The sequence below is a fragment of the Dipodomys spectabilis genome, unplaced genomic scaffold, assembly GCF_019054845.1.
Source record: "Dipodomys spectabilis isolate Male_0828 unplaced genomic scaffold, ASM1905484v1 ptg000096l, whole genome shotgun sequence".
Lineage (NCBI taxonomy): Eukaryota > Metazoa > Chordata > Mammalia > Rodentia > Heteromyidae > Dipodomys > Dipodomys spectabilis.
In genome coordinates this window covers 1,991,706-2,005,582 of record NW_024870773.1, presented here as the reverse complement: position 1 = coordinate 2,005,582, position 13,877 = coordinate 1,991,706, and the positions used below count along the sequence as shown (strand labels likewise).

At 47.5% G+C, this 13,877-nt stretch overlaps 1 protein-coding gene across 9 annotated transcripts in view; it reads right to left on the bottom strand.

Annotated features, from left to right (window-relative positions):
- The window catches only part of Ttc13 (tetratricopeptide repeat domain 13), a 64,472-nt gene that overhangs the window by 7,254 nt on the left and 43,341 nt on the right, over positions 1–13,877 (bottom strand). For all 9 annotated transcript variants that reach the window (XM_042685986.1, XM_042685987.1, XM_042685989.1 and 6 more), the window contains 5 exons: positions 7,722–7,852; positions 6,642–6,774; positions 6,028–6,120; positions 3,737–3,820; positions 2,800–2,884 (listed from right to left, as the gene is read on the bottom strand). In XM_042685986.1, coding sequence (XP_042541920.1) covers positions 2,800–2,884; positions 3,737–3,820; positions 6,028–6,120; positions 6,642–6,774; positions 7,722–7,852 — 526 coding nt within the window. The remainder of the gene's footprint in view (positions 1–2,799; positions 2,885–3,736; positions 3,821–6,027; positions 6,121–6,641; positions 6,775–7,721; positions 7,853–13,877) is intronic.

Genomic DNA, 13,877 nt, shown 5'->3' with positions numbered 1-13,877 from the left:
CTGTCCCTGAGCTCTTCAGCTCAAGGCAAGTGATCTCCCACTTGAGCCACAGTGAGACTTCTGGTTTTCTGGTGGTTAATTGGAGATTAACAGACTTTTCTGCCTGGGCTGGCTTTGAACTGTGATCCTCAGATCTCAGCCTCTTGAGTAGCTAGGATGACAGGTGTGAGCCACCTGCACCTGCACCTGGCTGATATTCGAGCCTTTAATCTCATAGTTCCATTGAGAGAATTCTCTTTCTCTTCCCTTCCTCCTCCTTTCTCTTTTTTTTTTTCTTTAGAACATGGGGCTTAAACTCAGGTCTAGGCACTGTCCCCTGAGCTTTTGTGCTTAAGGCTATCATTCTACCACTCTGAGCCACAACTTTACTTCTGTTTTATTGGGGGTTGGTTGGAGATAAGTCTCACAGTCTTTCCTGCCTGGGCTGGTTTTGAACTGTGGTCCTCAGTTCTCAGCATCCTGAGAAGCCAGTATCATGAGCAGGAGTACCGGTATGCCCAACTTCTTTTCTTTTTTTCACTAGGAACTGAGCCCAGGGCACTTGCTAGCCAAATACTCTATCTTTTTTTTTTTTTTTTTTTTGGGTCCGGTCGTGGGGCCTGAACTCGGCCTGGGCGCTGTCCCTCAGCTCTTCAGCTCAAGGCTAGCGCTCTACCACTTGAGCCACAGCGCCACTTCCGGCTTTTTTTTTTTTTTTTGCTTATGTGGTGCTGGGGAATCGAACCCAGGGCCTCAGGCATGCAAGGCAAGCGCTCTACCACTGAGCCACCTTCCCAGCTCCAAATACTCTATCTTTTGCAACACACCCCAACTTCCACTTTTATTATGTTTGTATGTGAAATGAAGGTTTTGCCAGCTTTGCCTGGATTGGCTTTGAAATTATAATCCTTGGTCCTGTTTCTGAATACCTGTAGCTATTAATTCTTTCCCACTGCTACCAACTTGTTTCTTTATCTAGCATATAAATAATAACTTGGGAAATTAATCTATGTACTTTACTAGGTAAAATTTGTTCATAATAAATATGCCATGTAAGACTTGTTATATTCTTTGGCTAAGGAACACACCATGAAACCAGACTTGTATCTCATTACTGTGGGCACTTCCTCCAGACTGGTGGGTGCTGCCACTAAAACTTGCTCTAAACAGCTGCTGTCCTGTCTGACCCGCCACCCACACCCACCACGACGCTTTCCACGACACACACGCCACCCCGTGCTGACTGGCTCACTGCCTGGGACTCAACCCTTCCGTGGCTGCACTGGACAGACACTGCCGAGACTCCATCCAGGTCTCGCTAACCACCCACGCCCGAAGAGCCATGGGGTCTCCATGCAGCATCTGTGGGGCCTGCCTCTCTACATCAGCACTGCAGCAAAGCCTGCAGCTGGGGTCGATGACTACTCCATCCTCAGTTCCGCAGCTTCTTCTAGTTCCTTCCGGCTCTGCTCTGCTGAGTCTCCACTAGTGTGTCATATTTTAAGGCCTTGAAGACATTTATGAAATAGACCAGGACTTTATAAAAAGAATGAATTCCAACAGCAGACATCTCCATGTCTATTCCTGGTAACTGGTTTTATGTTTCTGTTTCAGCCCTATTTCTTCACTGTCTGAGACTATTTTGTATTGCTGTACCTGTAGCAGACTGGGTAATTTATAAAGAGCAGAAATGTATTCTTTCCTAGTTCTGGAAGCTCGATTCCAAGCTCAAGGCACTAACGCCAGTGCAGCCCCTTCTGGTGTCATCCACAGAGGGCAGGGGCACCACTCACAAAGCCTCTTAAAGGAGAATGCGTTCACCACTTAAGTACTTTTCTTCTCCCTCCTCCTCCTCCTCCTCCTTGTCCTTCTCCTTCTCCTTCTTTTTTTGTCAGTCATGAGGCTTGAACTCTGGGCCTGGGTGCTGTCCTTCAGCTCTTCAGCTCAAGGCAAGCGCTCTACCACTTGAGCCACAGTGCCACTTCTGGTTTTCTGGTGGTTAACTGGAGATAAGAATCTCATGGACTTTCCTGCCTGGGCTGGCTTTGAACCACGATCCTCAGCTCTCAGCCTCCTGAGCAGCTAGGATGACAGGTGTGAGCCACAGGTGCCCGGTGTCGGCATTCACCTCTTTAGTAACTAAAGGATGGATCATCATGTCTTCCTTCAAAGGGACGAGGCCAAGGCCACTTTTGGCCTGATGTAAGTCTATGTCTACTGAGGACAAGATGTGAACCCCACCTGCAGGCCTCCCCATACCCCGGCCTGCGGATCTCCCCCCCACCCCTCGCCCACAGGTCCCCCTATGCCCGACACTGAATGTGTAGAATGCCTAGAGCTCACAGGACCTGCTCACCTGGCAATGCTACACACTCCATCTCCCAGCCCAGCTGACCTGCCACCCCACTTGGCAATATGCAGCCACTCTGCTGAGCCTGCCAGCTTTCAGTGCCAGGCACTCAGCCAACAAGGACCACATCCCTAGTCTCAGGGCCTGCCCATCCTGCACACCTCCTCTTTGTAGACTCTGCCCAGCTCCACAGCAAAAGCTGCTCCCCTCCTCTCAGAAGCCAGTATGTGTCCAGTGTCCTGTGTCCAGCTTAGGCTTGCAGTGGGCACAGACAGAGGCCAGTGAGTCATGACCATGGCCAGAAGCCCAGTTTAGCTGAGTCTGATGCCAGTATTCCATTTTGTTTTAATTATCACCTGGATTGTGTGTGAGCAATTTCATATACCAGGCTTCGTGAAGTTCAAAACACATAGCTTAATAAACATGCATTTCATAATTATGAGTTCTTTTTTTTTTAGTAAGAAACTTACTTTCATAATGGGAAGAAGGTCTTCTACCTTGTGAACCTTCTCCAGAGCTTCTCTAACTTCTAGCAACCCCTTGGGGTTGTTAGCGCTATAAGAGATAGGGAAGAGATGAGAGAAGGTAACAGGTTAACCCAGAAATGTGATTAACTGGCCATGCCCTCAGCTTTAGTTTACATAAATTGTCCTCAATACAGGAGGCGCTTTTTCCTCAGACTCCACCCACATCACAGACAAAAACCATGTCTATGGAATGGATCCAGACTTCTCACCACCATTCCCTGACAACAAAGAAAACCATGATTTACACCACACTGACGTGGTCAGTGCCACGGGGCACCGAGAGAGGTCGTGAAGAGCCAAGGGGACATGCAGAGCTTCTGTGCACACAGCGCCACTTCATGGGAGAAGCCTGAACATCTAGGTATTCTGCCATCTGCTGGAGTCCCAGAGTCCCGGGTGAACACCAAGGGACAACTGTTTGAACAGCCATGACTAAGGTTCTAAACTGTGAGGTGGCTGAACCTGAGAATTAAGGAAGAGGTGTTCCACCCAGAAGAGGGGCAGGGAGAAGCAGCATGGATGGACAGCGGGCACTGGTGTCTCCTCACATTCCAGCTCCGCAAGGACAAGTCAAAGGTACTCAAATGGAAGTACCTGCCACTGACCATCACGTTTCAGAGCTGAACTCCCTAACAGGTAAGCGACAGGCTGGAAAGGAGACCAGAAATGGCTCAGCCATCAGGCCAGTGGCCCTCTGTGGGCCAGGGAGTCCTGTGGCCGGTGAGGAGGGGGGTTGGGAGGGAATGGGGCTGGATGAGTCTACACGCTCTGTGAACATCTGGCCTTGCTTGTTTTGTCAGTGGCTGTTTCCCACTTTCACAAATAAAGACAATAGGTACGAATCTACCCACTACTGTGAGGTACAAAACTGCAGGCTTACCCATGATAAACAAGAATTCTATCTTTAATAAAGTGGAGTATTTTCTCGAAATATTCCAGATACCTCATGTTAATCACCTGACCCCTGTAAGGCAAAAACAATGAGATAAGCTGGGTGCAGACGTCTGCAAGAGGCTGAGGCAGGGAGGCCAGCAATGGCTGGACAGAAAGACTGTCCCAACAAACCAGAAAACAGAGCTGAACAACAGCAAAACTCAAAAGCAACTGTACATAAATATGTTCAAGGCAACATTTCATTTACACAGAAAGGAAACCCTCCAGAGCTTACAAGTCTCCCTGCCCCTGCTGAGTGCCCAGCCATGGGCACTCTGAGCGTGGTCTCCTGGCTTCCTCGTGCCCTCTGCCCTCCTGCTGCCCACTCTAAGTGTTGAGTGCCCCTCCCAGCTCACGTTCAGACTGCCTCCAGACCCTCGAGTCCAACAGCGGCAGACCTGCAGGGAACGGGCAACTGCTCCCAGGATGCCTACTGGCTCCCAGCCTCTAGACAGGCCTCCAGCCTCCACACTGTAGCATGGGCACCTGCCCCTCCCATCAATCCTTCCAGCTCCACCTCAAACAAACACTTTATTTTTGTCCTGGCCCTATCTAGCCCCTGGTAACAAACCTAGACTAGGCACTGGACTGACCTTGGATACCACCTTCCCTAGGCTGGACGGTCCTCAGACATCACCGGCCCCTCACGTCTTGACTGCTGCCAGAGCTTCTGCCCCGCCTCTCCCTTCTGAACCCATCTCTTCCTGGCCGACTCCCTGCCACATGGGCCGAGGCTGCCAGCCCTCAACACATGCTCCTTCCATCTGCCACCTGTGAGCCTCCAAACACAAATCTGTTCACCCTACTGTCCTGCTCACTACTGCCTACAGACAATGTCTCTGGGCACAGCACATGACTTCATGCGTGCTTTGACTTCTGCCTGTCTTTGGCCACATTCCAGATACTCCCTCAATTGCCACCAGCCATACTGAGCTAGTCACAGTGTTCTGGCTCTGTAGAATTTACCCATGGGTCCATCCTTTGTCTGCCCAGGAATTCCCTGAACAAGGACCAGCCACCCCTTTCTGTGTGTCCTTCTGTATGCTCCCTTGGGTATTCACCTTGCACTTAGAACTCTACGTGCTAGCTGCTTCTACCTCCCCAGGAGCTCTCTGAGGTCAGGGCCTGTGGCTCTCTGCCTCTATCTCCTCAGGTCAGGGCCTGTGGCTTTTACCACATAGCTACTACCTTACCACCCAGAAGCATAGCAAGCATCTGACCAGACAGCAGCCCTTAGTTACCACTAGTGACTACAGATCATTCCATGAGAAACAGGAAAACGCAAGTTAAAGGGAGAAAATATTTTTTTTCCCTAGAAATTAAAAAAAAAAAAACATAGAAATGATATTCCCATTCAAATTTCAAACTAAAGGTCACTGTTACATGAGAATGTTTTCTTTTTTTTTTTTTTTGAGAATGTTTTCTTGATTCAGGTTTCTGGAATTGGATACATTTTAGATGTGACACCATATTTCAAAATTATACTTAAAATCCACTCAGAGTTGGGGCACCAGTGGCTCACATCTGTAATCCTAGCTACTCAGGAAGCTGAGATCCGAGGATCACAGTTCAAAGCCAGCCCGGGCAGGAAAGTCTGTGAGACTCTTATCTCTAATTAACCAACCACCAGAAAACCAGAAGTAGCACTGTGGCTGAAGTGGTAGAGGGCTCACCTTGAACTGAAGAGCTCAAGGACAGTGCCCAGGCCCAGAGTTCAAGCCCCACGACTGACAAAAAAACAAAAACAAACAAACAACAAAAAAAAAAAACAGGCACAGGCCTGTCACCCAAGTCTCCCTGAGGCTGATGTTCTCCTGTGCATATGCACCACTTGTTTGGAGGGCGGTAAGCTCATGGACAGGGGACGGGGCAAGCATTAGGCCAGGTGTCCAACCTGCAGAACTTCTGAGCAAAGCATTAGCTCTCCTGAGGACCGGCTCATGTATTGGGGGGAAGAGGGCCTCCCAACACAACAGATTCAGCAGGATAATGTAAGCACACTGCACTCCATCAGTAAGTTCCTAAGCTATTTCAGGACCCTGTGAGAACTGGCACCCTAGGTAAACTCCATCCTCACTCACCCTGCATCAGGTTCTCTGGAGTCTACTGTGCTCTGTCTGAGCTAGGCCGGGAGGACAAGCAGTGGGCCCTGTGGGCAGAGCTAAGCTACGCTGCCAGTCATAACCACCCCAGAACACACTCCTGTGAAGACAGGAAAGAATCACAAAAGGTTCATACCTGATTAGGTTGATGTGATTGTTAAATCCTCGACTGAGACTCCGAGCTGGCATCTGATCCAGCCACAGCACAGGCTGGTCTGGGTCAGCAATCCTGCAAAACACAGCTTGTCAAGTCTGAGACCTAGCCAAGCCCAGAACTGTTCAGCACTTAAAACTGTGGGCAAGTCTCTGCAAAGGTGAGGAGTCCACTGCAGAAGCTGGGGACGAGGACTGCAGCCCCAGGCCAAACTGCAAGATTTTACCTGAAAGATCAAGAGAGCAAAAAGGAACAGGGGGGTGGCTCAAGTGGTGGAGCACCTGCCTAGCAAACTTAAGGCCCTGGAGTTGTTTTTTTAATAGTCTATGAGCCCGCACACTGTACACAGACATTGTGGCTGCACCAGGTAGGAAGTCAGTGCAGGCCAGCCTGGAGAGCTGTGCTGGGGGCGGGGTGTCATGGCAAGAAGAACTCTAGTCTACTTCCTCTGAACCACAGCAGCCAACAAAACAACACGCCTGCCACTTCCTAAACACCAATGACTCCAAAGAACATAGGGTAGTAAGAGAAAAAAATCCTGTGCACCTATCATCAGAAAGCAAAACAGGGTGCAGATGCCACCCACCGCCCGGTACCTCCTCCACTTCACGGCGATGTCGAACATGTCCCTCCACTGCATGAGCCGCGTCTTCCCGCTCATGCGGACCTTCGAGTTGGTCCATGTGCGCTGGACAGCCTGCATGACCTCTAGTGCCGCCAGGCCCATGGCTGTGAGGAGAAGCAGGGAGACAGTTCACCAGAGCCTGCCATGGACTGCCTCCCACGGGCTCCCAGCCACGACTCAGTTACCAGCTACAGAAATCTGTGTGCCTACGGAAGCAAGCAGGGTTGGCCTTCTCCCACCTCCCTCCTCCAATCAGCTGACAGAGCTCTACTTCAGCTCTCTAAGAGAAAGAAATGACTAACCTCCCCCAGCCCAGTTTTACAGCTAAGGGCAAAACAGAGTTAATTGAGAAGCAAAAATCTAGAGATAAAAGAGAATCCCTGCTCCAGCAAATTGTTAAACCAGGTCAAGAGTCCCTAAATTGCTACTTCTGTTTAAATTAAGAGGTAAATGCCCCCCCCCCCCAGCAGTCTTCTTATCTGGTTACTATCTAAGTTCCCTGGGGCTAACTGAACATATGTAACTTATGCAGCTGCAGCCTTTAACCCCCACCCTCCCTTCCTTAACTTCCCTAGGGGACCACAGATCTTTGTTCGGCCATAGTGATAGGGGCTTACAGCTAGCATTAATAAAGGACCATCAAATACCTCACTGCCTGGCCCTCTTCTATTCCACTCCTGTGGGTACAATATGCAAAGGCAGAAAGCCAAAGTGGCTCACACTTGTCACCCTAGCAACTCAGAGACAGAGATCAGAGGATTGCAGTTTGGGCAAACCCAGGGAGAAAGTAATGGAGACTCCACTACAACCAACAAGCTGGTGTGGTAGCAAGTACCTACCATCTGAGCTATGAGGAAGTGTAAATAAGGGGACTAAGGTCCAGGGCTGGCTAGGCTGCATTCCAAATCTGAAAGGGAAAGTGCTGGAGGCACAGATTGCATAGCTCAGGGCCTGAATTCAACCTCTGGTATTGAAAAAACAAAGTGAATGTAGTTTAACTACTCCACTCTTTTGCCAGAATCTTCCCAGTACTAGACAGTCTGCAGGCTACCTCGGTGTATTCTCTTGTTGGGCAGGAATCCGGGGGTTTCGTACTGCATCAGTGATCCCAATCGGTCAGCTACACAGATCAGTTCCTGGACTTCAGGCTTGTAGCTATCGAAGTTCTGGTGCAGTACATCCCTGCAACAACATCGTGCACAGTCAGCAGTGTCTCAAGCCAGGCCGACGGTACAATTCCATCAGGAGAGCAACTGCTTCCTTCACTAGAGATGCGACAACGCAGTGCTGTGCATCCATCCACAGAGCGTGAGGAGGGATCTGCGCAGCCACCAACGCTGGCTCGTGTGCAACTCCACAGGCACTCACCAGCACGTTCCTTGTGAATGCCACAAAACTGTGTGAACTTTGTCAACAAGCAATCAAACCCCAGAGGTTTGTTCATTCCCACCCCAGCCCCGGCCGTGAGAACATCAGAGGTCTGTCCACCCTGCCCCAGCACCAGCGGTCTGTCCACCCTGACCCCCATCCAGCCACTGCTGTCCCCAGCCCCAGCTGTGAGAGCACAGGCATGATCTGGGGCCATGCACGCAGCTACTGCATGACTGCCAACATGCTTGATTCAAATTCTTCTTGACCCCACATAAGGTATGTACACATGCACATAGGAGGGAAGCTAGGAGGAAGGCACGGAATCAGAGGAAAATGGGTGGGGAAAAAAAAAAAGCTGGATTGGAAATGGAGCTGTGGCTCAAATGAGAGAACACAAACCAGACTTGAATGAAAAAGCTAAAGGAGGGTATGAGGCCTTGAGTTCATGCCCCAGTACCAGTGTGTGCATGCACACGCGCATACATGCACACGCACACACACAATAGAGAAATACACAAACAAAAAACATTATTTTAAAAAAGATTCAATTCTTGAATTATTTAGTAGTTTAAGAATATCTAATCATCTTTAAGTAGTTTGAAGGAGCTACCCTTTGACTACGCAGTTTATACACACAATGCATCTTCTCCATCCCTCCCCTCCTACTCCTCCTTTCCTCACCCCTAATTTTGTAGTACTACATTGAACTCCTGACTCAATTCCCCCCATGCTCCTCTTCATTCATCTGCCCTTTCCCCATGACCCCATTCCACCCCTTTCTATTACCCATTTCCTGGTGCTCATTTTGTTGAACTCTGACTTTCTAAAAATTATACTCTTTGAGTTCTTGCACATGCCATATTTCAGTTAGTACATTTGTGTATACTTGTGTACCATCTAATGTATTTACTCATTAGTTTGTAAGTTAATTCTAACTTCCACAAATGAGGAAACACACACAACCTTTGTCTTCTCTGGGGCTGACTTACCTTACTTAATGCTTTTGTTTTTTTCCCCCAGCTCTTTCTATTTTGTTACTTTTTTTTTTTTTTGAGGTAGTGTCTCACGATATAGCCCCAGACTGGCCTCTCAACGCTCTGCTCTCAGTCACTCATGATGTGGTTTGGGTTCTCCAAGACATGCTCAGGCTCAGTGGTTCACCAGGAGAACACAGAGGGCCCAGTCCAGTCACACCCATGTGCTGTGATTTCTCACTAGTAAAGAACACCAAGCAGACAGCAAAGGGCAAAAAGCACGGGGCAAAGGTCAGCAGAAAGGAGGAGCCCTGGACTTTTCCTGAGGCTGTTCACACAACTCTCCATGTGTGGCAAGCGCTGAACTTCCGAACTCTCAGAAGGAAACTTGGTGCTCAGAACAGAGGGAAATGCACAGGAAGCCATTCCTGTAGGTCTAGAAGGGCAGGAGCTCGCCTGAAAGGCCGGGATTAATCCCAGGGATTCATTCTGATAAGCCAAAGACACATAGAAAAGTATCTCCATAAAAAACAAAGATAAGAGCTCTTGAATTAAAAAAGGACAAAAACCATTGTAATGGAACTGTTAAGACTTAAAGGACAATTAAACTATTTTGAGAAAGACCACATTTACCCCAGTTTTATTAGTGTCCTTTTATAACTTTCCATTTTTATTGGCTTACTGTTAACTTCTTGCTATATCTAATTTATAAATTACCAAGCACTGTTATGTATGGAAAGGATTACAGTCTGTGAGACTCAGGATGCTGGTATGTAGAGAGGTTTATAGTCTGTGTCTGCTGGGGTTTGGGAACACTGTAGCTGAGAATACTGGGAACAATGATCACCATACTGATTTTGCACAAAATCTCTGACATTTGTTTCTAACTTTTTGTTGCTATTTTAAGTGAGATTTTTTTTCTTTGTCTCTGGTATTTAGAATTGCAACTCATCCATGTATGATTATAATAAATCACCTCTTCAAACTGATCACTTCCTATCATTTATTTAGAACTTGAATGTCTCCTTTGTAGAAGATTATGCTATCCAAAAGAGTGTCTCTGTCTTATTTCTCCTTCTGGTGCAAAGGCCCCAACCACTTGGTTGGTTACCATGATGCTTCTATAGGCTTTTGACAAGTGCCAACTATCAGGCTAAGGACATATCTTTGTTTTTCTCAATTACATTTGTTTTCAAAGTATGAGTGAGTTATTTCCACTAATGGTTTTTTTGTTGTTGTTGTTGTTTGGTCGTGGGGCTTGAACTCTGGGCTTAGGCATTGTCCCTGTGCTCTTCAGCTCAAGGTGAGTGCTCTAACACTTGAGCCACAGCACCACTTCCAGTTTTCTAGTGGTTTATTGGAGATAAGAGTCTCACGGACTTTCCTGCCCAGGTTGGCTTTGAACCGAGATCCTCAGATCTCAGCCTCCTGAATAGCTAGGATTACAGGCGTGAGCCACCAGTGTCCAGCCCTAATCATTTTTCTGTATCGAGATGACTGTGTGGTTTTTCCCCTTTAATAGGCTACTTGGTAATTGTATTCATACACTTTCTAGTAAATCCATTGGTTTCTGGGGAAACCAATTTGGTTTTGTGGTGAGGACTCTTCCATCAACAAGAAAAACCTCGGGACTGGGAAGGTGGCTCAGTGGTAGAGCGCTTGTCTTGCATACATGAGGCCCTGGGTTCAATTGCTCAGCACCACATAAGCAAAAAGAAAAAAGCCGGAAGTGGTGCTGTGGCTCAAGTGGTAGAGCGCTAGGCTTGAGCTGAAGAGCTGAGGGACAGCGCCCAGGCCCAGAGTTCAGGCCCACGACCAGACCCCCCCCCAAAAAATAAATAAAATAAAGTTAAAAAACAAACAAACAAACAAGAAAAGCCACTTGCTTCAGTGCTTGCATAATCTTACTTCCATGTAAAAGTCTTTCAGGGGCTGGGAAAGTGGCTCAGTAGTAGAGCACTTGCCTTGCATGCTCAAGGCCCTGAGTTCAATTCCTCAGTACCACATAAGAAAAAAGCTGGAAGTGGAGCTGTGGCTCAAGTGGTAGAGTGCTAGCCTTGAACTGAAGAGCTGAGGGACAGTGCTCAGGCCCAGAGTTCACGCCCCCCGCCCCCCAAAAAAAGTCTCATTTCATTACATATACAACCTTATACTTCTATACTGAATTTTACTTCTCTGTGTATTCCTATAAAGTTCAAAAATTATTAGTTATACATAAACTCAGATTTAAATCTTCTTGGTGATTTGAACCTTTGCCATTATGTAGGAAGAATCTTTATTGCTGACTGTGTTTAAGCCCAGTGATGTAAACATAACTAGACCCGGATCCTTTCAGCTATAGCTCTCCAAGTTTAAGGCTTCCATTCTCTACTTACAACCTTTCTGTACCTCAGGCAACAGGTGCTTCTTATAAAAAGCTGGACTTTCAAAAAACTCTAGTATAACTGTAAGTTTTTTGTTGTTGATGGTCGTAGGGCTTGACCTCAGGACCTGGGTGCTGTCCCTAGGCATTTTGCTCAAGGCTAGTGCTCTACCATTTCCAGCCACAGCTCCACTTCTGGGTTTCTGGCAGTTAATTGGAGATAAGTCTCACAGACTGTCCTGCATGGGGTGTTTTCAAACTGTGATCCTCAGATCTCAGCCTCCTGAGTAACTGGGATGGCAGGCTTGAGCCACCAGCACCCATCTTGTATCTTTATGTTTTTGATATTCTCACTGTATATCGCCCAGACTGGCCTCCAATTCCTTGGCCTCCCAAGCATTGGGATGACAGGTGCTCCCGCTGTGCCTCTTCTAACTGCCAGGCCATCTCCACTTACTATGATTACTAGAGTACCTGGATTCGTTTTAAAACCCATTTTTCTTATTCTTCTTCCTCCACCCTTGCTCCCTATCCCGTACTAGTCCTGTGTATTTTATTAAAGAATAATTTTTTGAGATTAAGTGATTACATAAATTTCACAGTATTGTGAGAGAGTGATACTTAAAGTCACAGACACATTCTAAGCTTCACCAGGCAAATTATCATTATTGTGGTCTATAAACTTTGTGAATTCTATGGGCTGGGAAGTCGGCTCAGTGGTAGAGTGCTTGTTTCACATGCATGCGGCCCTGGAGGTTCGATTCCTCAGCACCACATAAGCAGAAGCTAGAAGTGGTGCTGTGGCTCAAGTGGTAGGGCCCTAGCTTTGAGCTGAAGAGCTGAGGGACAGTACCCGGGGTCCGGGGTTCAGCCCCCACGACCAACAACAACAAGTCTGTGAATTCTATGAGCTTTGACAATATAGCCATTTCTTCCACACTGGGTAATATGTACATTGCTTTCGTTTGTGTGAGCTGTTCCCTATTTCCCTCTCATTCCCTCCCTCCCATCGCAGCCCTTGAGTTGCTTAGTTTGTTTTCATCAGTGTCCAGTGCAGCTGATGGGCCCCTCAGTCCTGGGTCTTAAACTCAGAGCCTAGGTGCTGTCCCTGCATTCTTTGCTTAAAGGCCAGTGCTCTACCATTGGAGCCATGCTCCACTTCCAGAATTTTGGGGTTTAATTGGAGATTAATTTTGTTTTGTTTTGTTTTTTTGGGTCCGGTCGTGGGGCCTGAACTCTGGGCCTGGGCGCTGTCCCTCAGCTCTTCAGCTCAAGGCTAACACTCTACCACTTGAGCCACAGCGCCACTTCCGGCTTTTTTTCTTTTTGGTTATGTGGTGCTGAGGAATCGAACCCAGGGCCTCATGCATGCAAGGCAAGTGCTCTACCACTGAGCCACCTTCCCAGCCCTGGAGATTAATTTTGATGTTTAATTGGAGAATCTCATGGATTTTCCTGTGCGGGATGGCTTTGAATCACAATCCTCAGATCTCAGCCTCCTGAATAGCTAGGATTATAAGCGTGAGCCCGGCTTTATTTGTCCTATTTGTCCTCCCTTTCCTACTCCCTCTCTGCTTTCTGGTGGATTTTAGATTGTTTTCACTTTTTTTCTTTCATGTTTTTTACATCATCCGTGAATACAGAAGTTATACACTGTAACACACACATATATATGCATATGTGTATATATCTATATTCACGTATATAAGAGTGTTTATAGTTCTAGGTTGAAAGTTGTTGAAGGTGAAATTCTGCTGTATTCTGACCTCCTGTAGTGAAACTGAGGTTACAATAAGTCCAACTACTGACCATAAGGACTTGTCTTTCTACTTGTAAGGTTTTCTTCCTTTTCATGGTAGTTCTCAGTTGCCTCTAATATGTCCGGGTATGGATTCCTATTCATTTCCTTGCCTTTAAAAAACAAACAAACCTGTGTCTTTATACAACTACTTTATAAGAATAATTTTTAAAAACCTGTAGGTTTGGGCTGGAAAGGTGGCTCAGTGGTAGAGCGCTTGCCTTGCATGCCTGAGGCCCTGGGTTCAATTCCTCAGCACTACGTAAGCAGAAAAAAAAAAGCTGGAAGTGGCGCTGTGGCTCAAGTGGTAGAGCGCTAGCCTTGAGCTGAAGAGCTGAGGGACAGCGCCCAGGCCCAGAGTTCAGACCCCACAACCGGACCCAAAAAAAAAAAAAAAAAAAAAAAAGAAAAATCCTGTAGGTTTATGTGATTTATTAGTTCTGGGAAATTCTTAGTCATTGTTTCTTGAAGAACTGTTTTTCTGTTCCCCTGAGATTTCAGACATGTCAGTACTTCTCCTCTCCTCTGTCTTCTCTCTGCTTACGCTTGGCTTCCTTGCCAGTGTGCAGCTCTCCAGACGCCCCTGCGCAGCTCCCTGGACGGCACCCACGCAGCTCCCCATGGCCCCCACAGTCCCTATGGAGCTCCCCGGACAGCCCAGACAGCCCCCATGCTGTTCCCCGGATGGCCCAGACAGCCCCT